The following is a 15,669-nucleotide window of genomic DNA, read 5'->3' as shown; positions in this document are numbered from 1 at the left end:
GACAGAACCTGACCAGTGGTTTTCCTTCTAAGTAGCTTATTGTTAGCTTTGATATTAACTGCATTGTTATATTCTTATCTGTTATTGCTTTGGATAAAAGCGTCTGCCAAATGGATAATACAACCCACTGGCATTTATTTCATCTAGTGAAAGAGGTTCTGATCTAAACAGAAAATTGATGAGGCTCATTATGTTCTTGATCTTCTCTAACCCAAGAAACTGGGACACAATTTGTGACCCAAAGTTTGTTTAAACTGACCCAACCTCTGCTATAGTAGCATAAACCCAGCTATTGGGTTAAAGAAGTAATCGTATCATTGAACCCTATGGAGTACATCCCCTACTGCTATTCCAACTTGCAGCTGAAACACGGTCACCACGCCATTTCTGAGATCCAAGTTTATAATTACAAATTAGATGGAATGTACTGTAGGATGCTGCACATTATCTCCTCCTCTGTTATATAAACACAACCATACAAAATGTGAAAGTCTTTTTAAAAGGCTAACAATATAAATCATGAAGCATGACTATTTTCAACACTCCTAGCAGCAGTTCTTTGCTGTCTGGTGTCTGTATTACCACTGATTCAGGTCTCCAGGGCACCTGCCAGGTGTTTTTGTTTTCAGCGCAGCATAGGACTTTCTGCAGCTTACGCTGTGTTTCCAGTGCATGCTATCTCTGGTGATGGTTCTGTGTTAGCTTTCCCATAGCTTTGTTAGGTGTGGCAAGCATGCATGCCCTGTTTTCCACCGCTGACCGTGATGTCTCTGTTCCCTGCAGATCAGCCTTCGAGCAGGACGTGGAGCATGGTAACACAGATGGCCTGGGAGACTGCCAAAGTAAGCAAGCCCTCTTCACTCTTATCTGTCCTCCTATTTTCAGTACCTCCCTTACCACCAACACTTCTCCTCTTTTCTCTATTAACTCAGACCCCCCCCCCCCCCCCCCCCCCCCCCACCCACCACCCTTAGCCCGTTGCTTCCTCCTTTGCTATCGTTGCCTTTTTCCTCTCCCGTCTGTTCCTGCCTTACAATTCTCTCTTGCAAGACTCTTCCATCCATCTGTCCCTTTCAGCTCTTGTCCTCTTGTGTCCTCTTCCCGCTGTTTCTCCAGTTCCCTCGGTCAATAGAGCATTGTGTCCCATTGGGCTAACACTGGGTTACTCCTTGAGAATTTCTTCAAAAACACAAACAATTCGGCAGCATGCTGAGTTTGTAGATGTGAAAAGTCACGAGGGCCATTTATTGAAGCACAAAATGAGACAATTCAAAGCCGTGCTCAACTCTTTAAAAAGGTTGGCTTTTGAGACAGTATATTTCATCTTTTCAAAGCACTGTAACTGTTAGGACTTGCAAATGGAATCCCCCCTGTTGATATTCTCCTGAAACTTGAAAACCTATTTGATACTGAATCAATTCAGTAAAAAAAGGCTATAATTTTTTTCCTTCACTCTCATTTACCTGTTTACAAGCTAACCCAGAGCTTTGTACCTTCATCAGCTTTAGAGACCTGATTAATTCATTTTGATTGGACGAGAAGAGAATTTCGATCTTCCAGCCCATTCTGAATTACTTTGAAACTCATGGCTGTCCGTCGTATTAAAGCATATAGGCTCCCTTTATTGCCCACAATAACAGGTTTCCTTTAATTTCTCCTCTTTTTCTCTGCAGATACATTTGTGGCACTGAATGGTAAGTGTCCCTCCTGCACCTCACAGGCAATCAGATTAAAGTTTAAGCTTCATCCTTTTCCCCCTAAATCTTCAACTTCAGCCACACCTCTTCATCAGCTCAGTCATTCATCCCCTCTCAAGCAAATTAAAACTCCTCCCACGTGTGTAAAGACTGGTTATTAATGACTCCAGGTTTTAACTGAATTGATTTCATTACTTTCTTTTTGATAGACATCCCTTCTGGTTATGAAGGTAATGAAAGTTGGTCACTTTCACTCTACTCATGTAGCTCCTTTCCGGTGTTTAGAAGAAAGGGTGGAAGAGATTGAAATCTTTCACCGTTGTTTTTGACCCCCCCCCCCCCCCCCGCTCCTTGTTCTTATAGAGCCCTCCTCCCTTGTGCTGTAGCATTGATTAGCCACGACCTTTGCTTTGTTAATTGGATGGATCTGGTTGTCGGTAGTTAAGGGCTTTGATATTGAGGAAGTCCTTTGTTGTGAACACAAGACATGTCAATAGAGAGCGAGATGTTAACCTGGCTGGTTGAGAGTGTGTTTATGCCCACCAAGCTTTATTCATATGGGCAACATACTGTATGTATGCCCTCCTAATCCATCACAATTTAATGGGGTTCCTACACAGTCTGGGAAAGTACAGCATTTCAGTATTATCCAGATCTGGATGAGCATCCATCCATCCATCCATCCATCCATCCATCCATCCATCCATCCATTCATCCATTGTCTCTGGTTTTTATTTGAATGCTTAAAACCTTTTGACATAAAAATGTATGGAACCCTAATATAATCATCATCCCGATCCTTGCAGCAAAGCCACTCTATCCACATGTAAACTTACAAAGAAATTTTTTATCTAATCAGACAACAAATTAGCTTGTTTTTTAGTGATCTCCTCTGTGCTCTCTCTCTTTCTCTTAAACACACACATACACACAGAGTGCCTTGCAGCTGCCAGATCAAACAGTCAGATCCATGTAGAATGACGAGAATAGATATTTTGAAGTCTCTCCAGCAAGCCCTCTCACTCATCCCCCTGTGGCTGTACTCTCCCACTGTGATTCTCCTTCTTTTTGGAGATCCAGGGTCATCCAAAAAGCATCTGTGTTGGTGTGCACCCCCTCGTAGTGTGCAATATGCTCCCAGAAGCTTGAATGTGTGTTTTGAGGCACAGACACCCACTCACACCCAGTTTACTGGGTCCAGACCTGGTCTCAGTCATTTCCCAAACCCTTTATCAATCTGTTGGTGGTTGATATGGATTTTAAGATAAATTATTGCAGCCTCTAAAATCTCATATTTTTTACTCCAGACGAGATGCCCTCACCTCTCTTTAATCTGTATAAAAAGAGGAATGTGCATCCGTTGGCAGTTTTTTTCCCCCTCCTGATCTAAGAAGGAATGCAGATTCTCTGGGCTCCCTGTATGTGTGTTATGTGTCTGAATTGCACTTCCGTTGTTGGTGGGGGTATGAATTATAAAATAGGCCTGTCACACTAATCTCTCAGCCTTGGGCCAATAGTTAAATAAATCATTTTAATGATTGCCACTCCACACAGATGAGGTGGAGGCCTTGAGTGGCGTTCTGTGAGGGGGGATGTTACAGTCTCCTGGCGTCGCCTCCCCATCTTCAAACACGAGTGTAAACACATATTGAATGTGCACGTCTCCAAACAAACACACACTCCCATGCTGTCACCTCCTCCGCGGAGAGGGTTTGTCAAAAGCAGTAACTGGGGGAAGAGATCTGCAGACCCGATGTAGGTAAAAACGTCTCCCTTTTGAGGGAGGCACTTTTTTTTCCTTAACCGTGTGGCTCAATGCATTATGGTATGTACCATATAGCTTGTGCAAAACTGTGTATGGTGGTTTAACTGTAAGCATGTAGGATGGTGAATGTCACGGTTCAAAAATACAGAATCAAACAAAGCTTATGCATAAATTCAGCTCATGAAAAACAATAAGAAGCGCAAGAAAGGCGGATGGAGCAAAAATCAACAGTGTGAGCAATGTCTGAATGTAACAGGAGAGAGATACGCATGATTCATCACCCACAGAAAAAAGAATAGCTCACAGTGCCTTGTAAAGGTGTTCATATATCTAGAACTTCATCACATTTTGTTAAATTAGAACCAAAAAACCTTAATGTATTTTAATGGGGTTTTATTTGATAAGGCAACACATAGGCTGAAGTTGATAAAATAAAATGTTGAAAGTGTGGTGTGCATTTGTATTCAGCCCCCTGATTCAGTACGTCGTAAAACAATCATTCCTTACGATTACAGTTGCAGGTGTTTTGCACATCTAGAGACTGAAACCTTTGCCCATTCTTCTTAGCAAAGTAGCTGACATTCTGTCAGATTGGAGGAAGAGGACCTGTGAGCAGCAATTTTCACAATTGCCACAAGGTCTCAATTAGATTTAGGCATGTCCTTTGACTAGGCGATTCTAGCACACCAATATGCTAAACCAGTCGTGTCCAGTGTCAGTCCTCAAAGGCTCCTCCATATCCAACATATCAGAAGCCAATTGACGGTTCATTGGCAGGCCCTTGCAGAACTGTATGACATGCTGAGGAGGCATTGTAGCAGGGACACATCTATAGCAGGCAGGAACGGACTTTGAAAACCATGTATCATTCCCAATTCTTAGATATTTTGTGTTAGTTTATTACACAAAATCCAACACAAAGAAAAAATAACATTTTAAGGGATATGGCAACATTTGTAAGGCGCTTTATTTGTGATTTACTATGCAAGTTTGAGAAGATCAGTTTTGTGGCACTGCACATTTCACTTTAAAAAGTGAAATGTGCAGTGCCACAACACTGATCAAAAACTTTAAATGAATAAAAGTATACACAAAACAGCAGGGAGAAAATGTTCTGAGTTAAAGGCCCCTTTGTAGTCGAAGAGCAGTTACAGGCAGAATCCTCAACAGGACTGGTGGGGAGAAAGTTTGTCTTTTGTCCCACATATGAAAGCGAGACACCCTGTGGTTACAGTGGATAAATTATCATATGACAGGCCCAGCAGAGATCTGACATGTCAATCAGAACAGGAGGGGGAACAGTGAGGAAGACAGAGATGCAGGGAATGACAGGAAAAGAAAACGTGTCAATCCTTGAAACACATATGTAATTGCTAATGAGCTGCAGAGGGTCACAAGGGAAACACCTTGTTAACCCTCACACAGCCCAGCAGCTGTCCGAGTTTGTGTTTATACATCTGAGGACTGGGTGGATGTGTGTGTGTATGTGAGCAACCCAGCTCGCCTGTTTGTGCCTGTGTGCACTGGTCCTGTCCTGGTCCTGGAGCTTGGTCTTGTCTGCTCTGAGCGTAAGTTAACCTGTGCTGTGTCCAGCAGGCCACCACCACCACCACCACCACCACACCCTTTCACTTCCCACCTCCGCCCTCCCTGAAGCAGCGGAGGGGCCTCTGTGGCGGAAGGACCCCCCTATGAGTTCAGACAAAGGGGAGGACCCCTACGTGGCGGTGCCCTCTCAGACTCAACCTGAAGCCAATGGTAAGCCTTGGAACGCAACAGAAATCAGTCAGTTTGGTCCATTGTCGCCTGTGGCAACAGGCTAATGAGGGGGTTGAGTGGGGATGTGAAGTGGAAGGGAGGGTTTATATAATTGAGATTTACGGCTGCCTTGCTGCTTCCAGCTGACGGGGTGTAGAGATAGTGGATGGTTTTCTCTCTAGGGGACAAATTGCTTCATGCTGTGCACAAAAAACCCTCAACAGAAAAGCAGCAAACAAGCAAGATGACACACACCTTCATCCATGAGCACCTACACATTCAGCACTCATTAGAAAGGATGCACACACACACACACACATGCAATGTAGGGGGTATTTATTATCTGTGGACTGTAATGTCCCATAGGAGATGTAATATCCAGACCATTACACTCTGAAAAGGAAGATGGCGATGTATTTATTTCCTCGAAGATGGCCCAGTTGCCGGCTGTGCCATCTTTTGCGACACAGTTACATGACATTGAACGCCCTTTTTTCTCCCGTGTTAACAACCTGCCTAATGCTGTGCTGCCTCAAGGGCAGCTCGCCAGATAAATGAGTCACAGAGACAAGGATAAAAGAGGAGGAATCGAAGAAGGGAATTTAAAGGTCTCAGGAGGGCTGCCAGTTCATTATGATAGGACAGACAGACATATAACCCATCCTATTAAAGCAACATGTAACATGTTGTTGCTACACAATTAGAACCAGCTTCCACATTACTAAAGATATAGACTATAAAAATGATTGATTATAAATTCATTGATTATAAACTAATACTGTCCCTGGCAAACTTATTCAAATCAACTGAACTTTTCACAGACTAGTCAGTCTATTTTATTTGGATTTTATGTGATTGACCAACACAAGCCTAGCACATTATTTTGAAATAGAAGAAAATGCATGCTGTTTAAATTTTATAACAAATAAAAAATAATGAAGATTCTGCCATGCAATTATATTTGGCCTCCTTTACTCTGATAGCCTTAAATAAAATTGAGGCAACCAACTACCTCAAGAAACCACGTAATCAGTGAACAGAGTCCATCTGTGCATAATTATACACAGTATAAATCCAACCTTAGTGAAAAAACAGGCATCAAACAAGGTATAATGTTCCAGTAAAATTTTAAACAGGGTTTGGTTGTAAAACAATATCCCAACATTTAAACATTGACCGTTCAATCCATCATTAAAAAATGAAAAGAGTGAAGTGCAACTGCTAACCTATTTATACATGGCTACCCACCTAAACTGAGAGCAAAGAGATCATTAATCAAAGAAGCAGCAAATAGGCCCATTGTAACTCTGGAGGACCTGAACTCATCCACAGCTCAGGTTGAGGACTCATGCCCTGCACCTAGATATTGCCTTTATAAAAGAGTGGCAAAAAAAAAAAAAAAACGTTCAAAGAAAGACATAAGAAGCCTAGTTTGCAGTTTGCCACTAGTCATATAAGGGACACAACAAACATGTGGGAGAAGGTGCTCTGGTCAGATGAGACCAAAACTGAATCAGAAAAGCTTTATTGCCAAGTACGTTTTTGGACATACAAGGAATTTGTTTTGGCGTAGTCGGTGCAATACAATACAAATTAAACAGTATAAACATATCGACAATATAATATAAATAATTAATCTGGCCTATATATAAGATGCTGTGTCTGGTAAACTAACACCATGGTGAAACATGGTAGTGGGAGCATCATGCTGTGGAGAAGGGTTTTCTTTAGCAGATACAGAGAATTTGATCAGAGTTAATTTTTTAACCCTAACCCATTGGAAAAAGTGCGTCAATTTCCTTCAACTTCACAAAAATGCTGAGATAATCTGGAAAAGTTCAAGAATTATGAATACTTTGCCAAACACTATAGATCATAATAATAGCAAGAAATATATAATAGTATTTATTAGTGACAGATCCTTCCATATAGAAAATGCTGTGTGTATAAACAAGAAAAACGTAAGAAAGCAGCTGTTGAGTTCAGTTTGGAAGGTTTGTTTTCACACAGAGATTCATGCCATTTTCAGCCTTCTGGAAAGTGAATACAACCTGAGAAAACACAGAACGCCACTTCATTCACAAGCTTGTAGGAGTCTTTGAAGAATTCAACTGTTGACAAGCAGGACTGATAAGCTGATTGTTCCTGTGCGTAAAAAATACCCTCAAAGGAGTTCAGAAGAATTTGGCAATGCGAATCAGATGTGAGGATTCTCGGCATGAGTGCCATAAACTACAACTAGAGAAAAATCACACTGTCTCCTAGTTATGAAGCGTTATTTTGGTTTTGCAATAGGTATTTCTGCATTTCCTGTCTGTGGAGAAAACACAACAGAGACGTTTTAGCTGGAAGCAGCAAAAGCACCAGTAGGTAGATCCAAGAACAATGGTGGCAGAGACTTCAGACAGCATGCCTACAGCAGCACCACAACATGCTGTCGTGGCTCCAGTTGCCTTTACCTGAGCAGATGTAGAACTAGCCATAACAAAACCTAATATCCATCTTAAACCCAAATGACCTGATAGGGTTCAGATTCATTTTAAGGGGTAGCGTTGGAGTTCCTGCTCAGGTAATGGCAACATGGCTTCACATGTCAAAACAACGCTTCCTGCTATTTTTTTCTGAATGATCATTGTTATTATTATTATCTTTTGTTTTTATGGGACACCTTTGCAGCTTGTTTCACTGTTTATTGGTTCTATTTCAGCTCTGCAGACCTTTCTTTTCCTTTTTCTCTAAGTCAGCTTTGATGAGATTTGCCTTTTATTTTTCTTTATGTGAGCATTTCTTGATGTTTTTGCATGGCTTGGTTTGAGACTACCTCTTTTTTGCTATTTATATATTTGCCTTTTTTGTTGATTGCTTTGATGGTATTAGGCACAGTTTTGCCTCCATACAGCTTAACGCTCTTTCAGCATGGCAAATTGAACACCACAGCCAAACGTACTCATTTCCTGCTCCACCCATCCTGCCTCCTCTTCCTTCCTGTCATTTCTAAGCATCACTGGCTTCAGGTGTCAAATGTACTGTAAAAACCCAAAGTGAAAATAAGAGATATACATAAGAGAAATGATTATGGAGTCTGAAACCAAGTAAATAAGCCATTTCATCTACATTTTAATGACAGAAATAAATTAATACAGCAGAAATGAGGAATAAACATTCAGCAGCACCATCAATCTGGAGTTTATGCTTCAGCTAAAATATATGATCTCATTTCCAAAGTCATTTACAAGCTTGTTTATGATGTAAAATTAAAATTACCCACAAAATGTTTTACTTGCAGCTGAGACAGAAATCCTATCTGCTAATGAATATTACAGTGCTGCCAATATGTATTAGTCCAACACCACCGGAGTAATTAGAAATGATGATTCACACACAAACCATTATATTCAGCACCCAACAGCACCATTGTTCTGCATTTTAGTAGGGTGACTACAGTAACAGTGTGGTTGCTTGTGTTTCACAGTACATTTGAGCTTTGTGTGCATCTATCCAGGCCTCATCTCTCTCTGCTAAGATTCTGTAAAAAAGTATTTACCCCCTTACAGATTTTTTTCTGTCTTTGCTTTTTGTAGCACTTATGGTTCATCATTAAACAAATTTTATTATCAGACAAAGATAACCCGAGTAAAGACACAATGCATGATTTCATTTATTGAGTGGAGAAAGCTATCCAAACCAGCCTCTGCCTATGTGAAAAATTATTGGTCTCCTTGATAAATCATGAGTTAACCTATTTAATTTCACTGGCCACACTCTTGAAATCACTCAAACAGAACCTCTGACAACGTGAAGTAGGCAAAACAACTAAAAAAACAAACACAATGTATCCCAATCTAAAGAAATTCAATGAGAAACAAAGTCATTTAAATCAATGTGAAAAGAATTATTTAGACACCTCTAAGGCTTTGGCACTCCAGTACACCACAGTGTACAGCCATTATCCACAAATGGAGAAAACATGGAACAGTGGTGAACTCCCAGCTGTAGACACTGGACGACTCCTCCAAGAGGTCACAGAAGAACCAAGAACAGCATCTAAAGCACTGCAAGCCTCACTTGGCTCAGTTAAGGTCAGTGTTCTTGAGTCAAGAATACTGAGAATACGAAGAAGACTGAGCAAAAATGGCATCAGCGAAAGAGTTGAAAGGCCAAAACCACTGCTGATAAAAACATCAAGGCCTGTCACATATTTTCCCTAAAATGCTTTGACGATCCACAGAATTTTTGGGGTAAGTATTCTGTTGATGAGCCAAAAATTTAACTTTTTGGAGGGTTTGTGATCTGTTACAGGTGGAGTTAAACTAACAGCATTTCAGTCAAACATAGTGGTCTTAGTTTGACGGTATAGATTCTGCTTTACTGCTTCAGGTCCCGAACGACTTGATGTGACTGACAGACCTGTGAATTCTGCTATCTAGCAGTGTATTCTGAAGGAGAATGTCAGGCCATCGGTTTTTGAGCTTAAGCTCAAGCACATGTGATTAAAAACACATCATCACTTTGTCTTTTCAATTGATGACTAAAGAAGATGGAACAAAAATGTTTGAGAAAAAAAGTCTGGATTTACAGTTGTTTGAGATGCTGTGGCATGACCTGAAATTGGCCTTTAATGCTCGAAATCCCTCCAGTGTGGCTTAAGTAAAAATAATTCTGCAAAGAAAAGTGGTCTAAATTGCATTAACAGCGATGTTAAAGACTCATTGCCAGTTATCACAAACCCTTGATGCCCAGTTGTTAGGTTGACTGGGCAGTTACTTTTTCACATAGGATAGGTTGGTTTGGAAAGCTTTTTTCATGTAATAAATGAATTCATAATATTAAATCTGCATTTTGTATTTACTACAGTTATCTATGTCTGATATAAAAATTTGCTTTATGACCTGAAACAGGTTGGACAAAAGAGGAAAGCAAGAAGAAATCTGCAAGGTGGCAAAAATTCTTTATGGCTATATAAATATATATATATATATATATATATATATATATATATATATATATACACACATACAAATGTGCGTATGTTTTTCTAATGTACACATCTTGCCTTTCCTTCTATAGCTCATCCTGCCATCACTTTCCCCCCTAAAGCTTCAGCAGCCTATTCCTTCTTTCAACATCTGCTGCCATTGTGGTCAGTCTCCCTTCCACAGGACCTCTCATCTGACTAGGCTGGCATGTTCCAAGGCTATACCTTACCTGGTGCAAATGAATTCCAAAACCAATTTACAGAGCCTCCTCACCCTGTCCCTGTCTGTCTCCTCCATCGCGACACCTTCCCTTCTGTTCTTCTTGTTGCAGTCTATCTCTTGGGCAGCTGATGTCATATCAGTTCTCCTATGTGCAGGAATGAATCCTAGCCCTGACTCTCCTTAGCTCCATTTCCTCTCAGATACCTGTCGCCTCTTCACTCTCTTCTCAGCTATACTCCTAATCTACCTCTGTCACATCCACCCTCCCCCAATCCTCAACCTCAACCTGTAACCACTGCTGTGTTGCTCCAATTTATGGGTTCATTATTGGTAAGGTGGAAGGAAAGTGGGGGGATGGAAAGATACCTCAGGCAGGGAGTTTGGGGATGAGCGAATGGAAGGTCATGTGATAAAGATTTATTAAAAAGAATAGAACAGTAATGCTGTGCTGAAGGTTGTATGGAGGGTAAGGGGAAGAGATACAAGGAGATAAAATGGAGGAGATGATATAAGATGCACTGAGATATTGTAGCTGCATAGTGGACAATAGCTTTTCTCTATCTCTCCTTGTTTGTGTAGTGAGAGAGAATATGAGTCAACCTAGACTTTTTTCATGTTTAATAATCTTTACTGAAATATTAAAGTGCAACAAAAAGCTATTTACTCTTCTACAGTATACTACAAGCCCACCAAAGACACTTTCTTTGAAGGAAGGGCCAAGTGAACTAGGATTACAGTAATCAGAATGATTTAAAGACAATTCATTGTGGTGGTCAAACGGACAAAGTAGCAATGTTGCAAAAGAATAAGTCTGTTAAAGTCTACATGACAGAAATCAGCGGGAAGTACAGAAAATGACCATTCCAATGATATCTGCCGTATGTAGAGCTAAGCCCAAAAATATTCATACTATTCAAATTTAGGGCCTGTTTACATGTCAATGATTCAAACGTTCCTGTTTCTATGTGGAATTACCCTGGTTGAGCCAGTCCACCAGATCTGCTCCAGTCGGTTCTATCTTGGCCAAGAACAGACTAAACTTGTAACTTTTGTGTCTGTTGGGCAGAAGAATCATAGATGGTATGTACTTTCCAGGTCTCATAATTCTCAGGTCTCATAATTGTTTGAAAATTATCCTGGTGGATTCACGATGAGCTGATCTGCCAAATCAGCTGGTCATTTAAAATGGATGTTGTGCGTCAAACTCAGTGTTAGCTTCCACTACCCAAAAAGTCTTTCATTTTCAATAAACTTGTGGTGATATAACATATTTTTACTACACATAAATAGACTATTAGGCTGTGTCCAAAATCAGCCATATTAACTTAAAAAATGTTGGTTTCTGGGAATTAGCTGGCCAGCCAGATAGCTAGCTAGTCCCAGGAGGGTACTTATTAAATCACAGCAGGATGTAACATGAATTGGTGCAAGAGCAAACAACATAATTTACAAGGTTTAAAACAGTGTCTATATAATAACAAAGAGTCATACAAAAAACCTAGGGACAATAAGAATAAACACAGTTTAGAATAATAAAGTGTCAAATTTACATACAATATTAGCAGATAAAAGGCGATAATCAAAAGAACAAACAGTAAAGGCTCCTGCATAGTCAGGCGTACTGTGAGCGGGCGGACTCCTTTTGCACTGTCTGTGGATGTTTGAGGTTTCATAGTCGAGCATACCCATTTCCTACATTTCTGATGATAATTTCCTACATTTTCAACACTTTCTACTATGGCGTCATTGGATGAGGAGGAAGAGCTAATTTGCCTTGTAGGTTTAGAAACAAAAAAAGAAGGTGGTAAATAAGGCCATTAAACCAGACCAGGGCGAAGAAGGGGAATACTTCTGTCAGAGCAACGCAGAGAGTAGCAGTGACACTGTGAATGTTCTCGATTGGTTTCTCGGAGCAGTATGTCACATATATAACAGTTCAATGCAGATACTTTTTCCCGCAGAGTTGCTTATTGTATGACAATAAACAACATACGCTGTAGTAAAATAAAGTTTTGGGTGAATGTCTCCAGCGGGCATCTGTCTTGAGTCCACACTGAGTCCGCTTAGACTATACACAGATGTCCGCTGAATCAAGTTCCCCTGTCTTTGTGGGAGCCTTAAGCGTATGTACAGCAGTACAAATAATGTCCTTTACAGGCCAGAGTGCAGGAGATAGTTGAAGTTACATAACTTGCTGATAGTTTGTATTTGCTATGGGTAAGTTATAGAAAGTTAGAGTTGAATGTAGTGACCACACTTTGCTATTAATTAGTAAACAGCATTTAAGTTTTTTTTTTTCCCTGGATGTTGTCGTTGTCGTCTTCCGCTTTATCCGGGACCGGGTCGTGGGGGCAGCAGACTCAGTAGAGACACCCAGACATCCCTCTCCTCAGACATCTCCTCCAGGTCCTCTGGGGGGAGCCCAAGGCGTTCCCAGGTCAGCCGAAAGTCATATGCCCCTTTTCCATTGGCTCGATTTGGCCCTACTCGACTCCACTCTGCTCGCTTTGCGAGCGTTGCCATTACAGTGTTTTCCGTACTGGTACCCATTGTTTTGGTCACTGCTCCTGAGCGGGTACCACCGGGGCTGAGTAGGGACTACAAATGACCCGACTGCTTTTCACTGACTGGCCGTGGGAGGAGGACAAATGAGAAGGTTTTTGTTGAGACAGTGCAGGGAAACGTTAATAAAACCCAAGAGCAACTACAATAATATTAAGGACCACAGTGGCTGGAGTGGGTCATACATGTAATTTGACCATTTACGGGTCATAAACCATGCCTGAAGGCTGACAGAAAAGAAAAAGGACAAATCACCTTTCTGAATTACATGCAGGCAGATCAATGTTTTTATTAACATCCTAAATCAGCTGATCGCTCATCAAATCAGCTGTTCAGAGGCACAAACATTTCCCCCAAAACACACAATACAAAACCTCCATGAAACAGCGTGTTTGTTTCGGAAAATGTATTAACAGTCTTTTAGTGAACCAGCGTCCGCAGGAGGAGGGAGCAGGCAGAGAGCAGTTGCCCGTAATCAAACTGCCTGCCTCGGATCAAATGGGACGAGAAGTCCAATGAATCTACGGAGCACGAATATGCAATATCCAACCTAAAACTAACTTCGAAGGTCAAAAGTCTGTGGTTTTGCGCTTTTACGTCCTTGTCCTTGTTATTGCCATGGCTGAGACAATAACTTTTTCATAAAGCCAAAAAGTTTAACTTCTTCAGGCGAACTTTGGAACTTCAACATCCAGACAGCAGCGTCTCTCCTCTCTGCTTTTCCTGCCACACCCCAAACATCCAAACCCCTGAGCCTTATTTTATAAGTTCTGGCTGGGCTGTGGTCGAGATAATTATCCCAGTGGATAATTTTAGACATAAAAAACATAAATAAGACATTCTTATACAACATTAATACAAACGTTATCAGTATTTAGTTTAATTAATTTTTGTTTTTTTAATTTATTTTTTATCATTTCACACAGGTTACTTTAATGTGACAATGTAACACAGTAACGTTAATAGAAGCACAGCGCTCTACACTCATGTCTGGAGGCGAAGCTTCAGTCGTCATAGCTTCAGGTGTTAGGGGGTCAGTGAAAACACAACAGTTACCGTACTGAGTAGAGCGAAACCGAGTGGTGCAGAGCCGATGGGACCCTCTGGATGTATCACACAAATTAATCATACAGCACAATGTACAGTGCCTTGCAAAAGTACTCGGCCCCCTTGAACTGGTCAACCTCTTGCCACATGTCAAGCTTCAAACATAAAGACATAAAATTCTAATTTTTTGTGAAGAATCAACAACAAGTGGGACACAATCGTGAAGTGGAATGAAATTTTTTGGATGTGGGGCGTGCAATATTGGAGGTTTGACAATTGCTGTTTTCAGGGCCTTGGGGAAAACACCTGACAAAAGGGACGCGTTTATTATTTATGTTAAATCAGATGTTATTACAGGCAAAGCTTTCTTAAAGAAAGCTGTGGGTAAAACATCGAGACAGCAGGAAGAAGAGCCTAGCTGCTGTACGATTTCTTCTAAGTTTTTGTAGTTTATTTGGTGAAATTGGGAAATTTTGTCAAAATCAGTTCCAGTTGGAGACAACTTTGGTACTGGAGTTGATGTGGATGTGCTGACTGCCCCTCTGATCTTTTGGGTTTTTTCAGTGAAGAAGTTAGCAAATTCATTGCAGGCCCTGGTAGAGTGGAGTTCAGATGCTACAGTTACAGGAGGGTGTGTTAAGCTGTCGACCGTGGCAAATAATGCAAGAGCATTGTTATTGTTTTTGCTGATGATCTCAGAAAAGAAAGATTCCCTTTTCAGTTGTAGGTTATATCTTTATAGTCTCTCTTTATAGATAATATAGTGAACCTGGAGACCCGTCTTTCGCCACTTGCGTTCAGCTTTTTGACACTCCTTTTTTTCACTTCTGACTGGTGGAGCACTTCTCCATTGAGACATTTTCTTCCCAGAAATGACTTTCACTTTAATTGGAGCAATTGAATCAATGATGTCCGAGATTTTAGAATGAAAGTTATCTACCAGCTCATCTACAGTGTTACAAGGCAAAGTGGAGGTAGATGAGTAAATCTGGTTAAAGGTTTCAGCAGCACCGTCCTTAAAGATGCGTTTTCTTATCATGTCTCTTTGGCAAACTGAGTCATTGCAGATGATGCTTTCAAAAATAACAGAAAAGTGGTCAGATAGGGCAACATCAGTTACAGACACCTTGGAAAAGTTTAGACCCCTAGTGATGATCAAGTCCAAAATATGTCCCTGTTTTTGCATTTGCTGTTTCACATGTTGAGTCAAACCAAAATTTCTAAGAGTGTCACATAGATCTATTGTACTTCTGTCTTCAGGATTGTCCATGTGAATGTTGAAGTCTCCCACAATAATTAAACAGTCATAATCAACACATATCACAGATAAAAGCTCATTAAAATCACTGATAAAGTTTGTTTTGGATTTAGGAGGCCTGTAAATATTCACGAACATGGTTCGGACCGGGCTCTTTACCTGGAGAGCCAAATATTCAAAAGAGTCAAATTTGCCCAGAAATACTTTTTTTACACTCTAATAAATCTTTAAACAAAGTGGCCACCCCTCCTCCTTTTCCTTGCTGTCTGCTCTCACAAAGAAAATTGTAGTTCGGAGGCGTCGCCTCTATCAGAATGGGAGCTTCATTAAATTCATGTAACCATGTTTCTGTTAAAAACATAACATCAAGATCGTGGTCAGTAA

At 40.7% G+C, this 15,669-nt stretch overlaps 1 protein-coding gene across 4 annotated transcripts in view; it reads left to right on the top strand.

Annotated features, from left to right (window-relative positions):
• sema6a (sema domain, transmembrane domain (TM), and cytoplasmic domain, (semaphorin) 6A) overlaps positions 1-15,669 on the top strand; it is a 169,246-nt gene that overhangs the window by 133,362 nt on the left and 20,215 nt on the right. For 2 of the 4 annotated variants that reach the window (XM_047381384.1, XM_047381383.1), the window contains exons 16-19: positions 784-842; positions 1,674-1,694; positions 1,907-1,927; positions 5,059-5,220. In XM_047381384.1, coding sequence (XP_047237340.1) covers positions 784-842; positions 1,674-1,694; positions 1,907-1,927; positions 5,059-5,220 — 263 coding nt within the window. The remainder of the gene's footprint in view (positions 1-783; positions 843-1,673; positions 1,695-1,906; positions 1,928-5,058; positions 5,221-15,669) is intronic. The other 2 variants (XM_047381385.1, XM_047381386.1) reach the window with 2 other exon arrangements.

This window comes from Girardinichthys multiradiatus, chromosome 12 (assembly GCF_021462225.1).
Source record: "Girardinichthys multiradiatus isolate DD_20200921_A chromosome 12, DD_fGirMul_XY1, whole genome shotgun sequence".
Classification (NCBI taxonomy): domain Eukaryota; kingdom Metazoa; phylum Chordata; class Actinopteri; order Cyprinodontiformes; family Goodeidae; genus Girardinichthys; species Girardinichthys multiradiatus.
The sequence above is the reverse complement of the archived record's forward strand: the minus strand, read 5'-3'. Positions and strand labels throughout refer to the sequence as shown.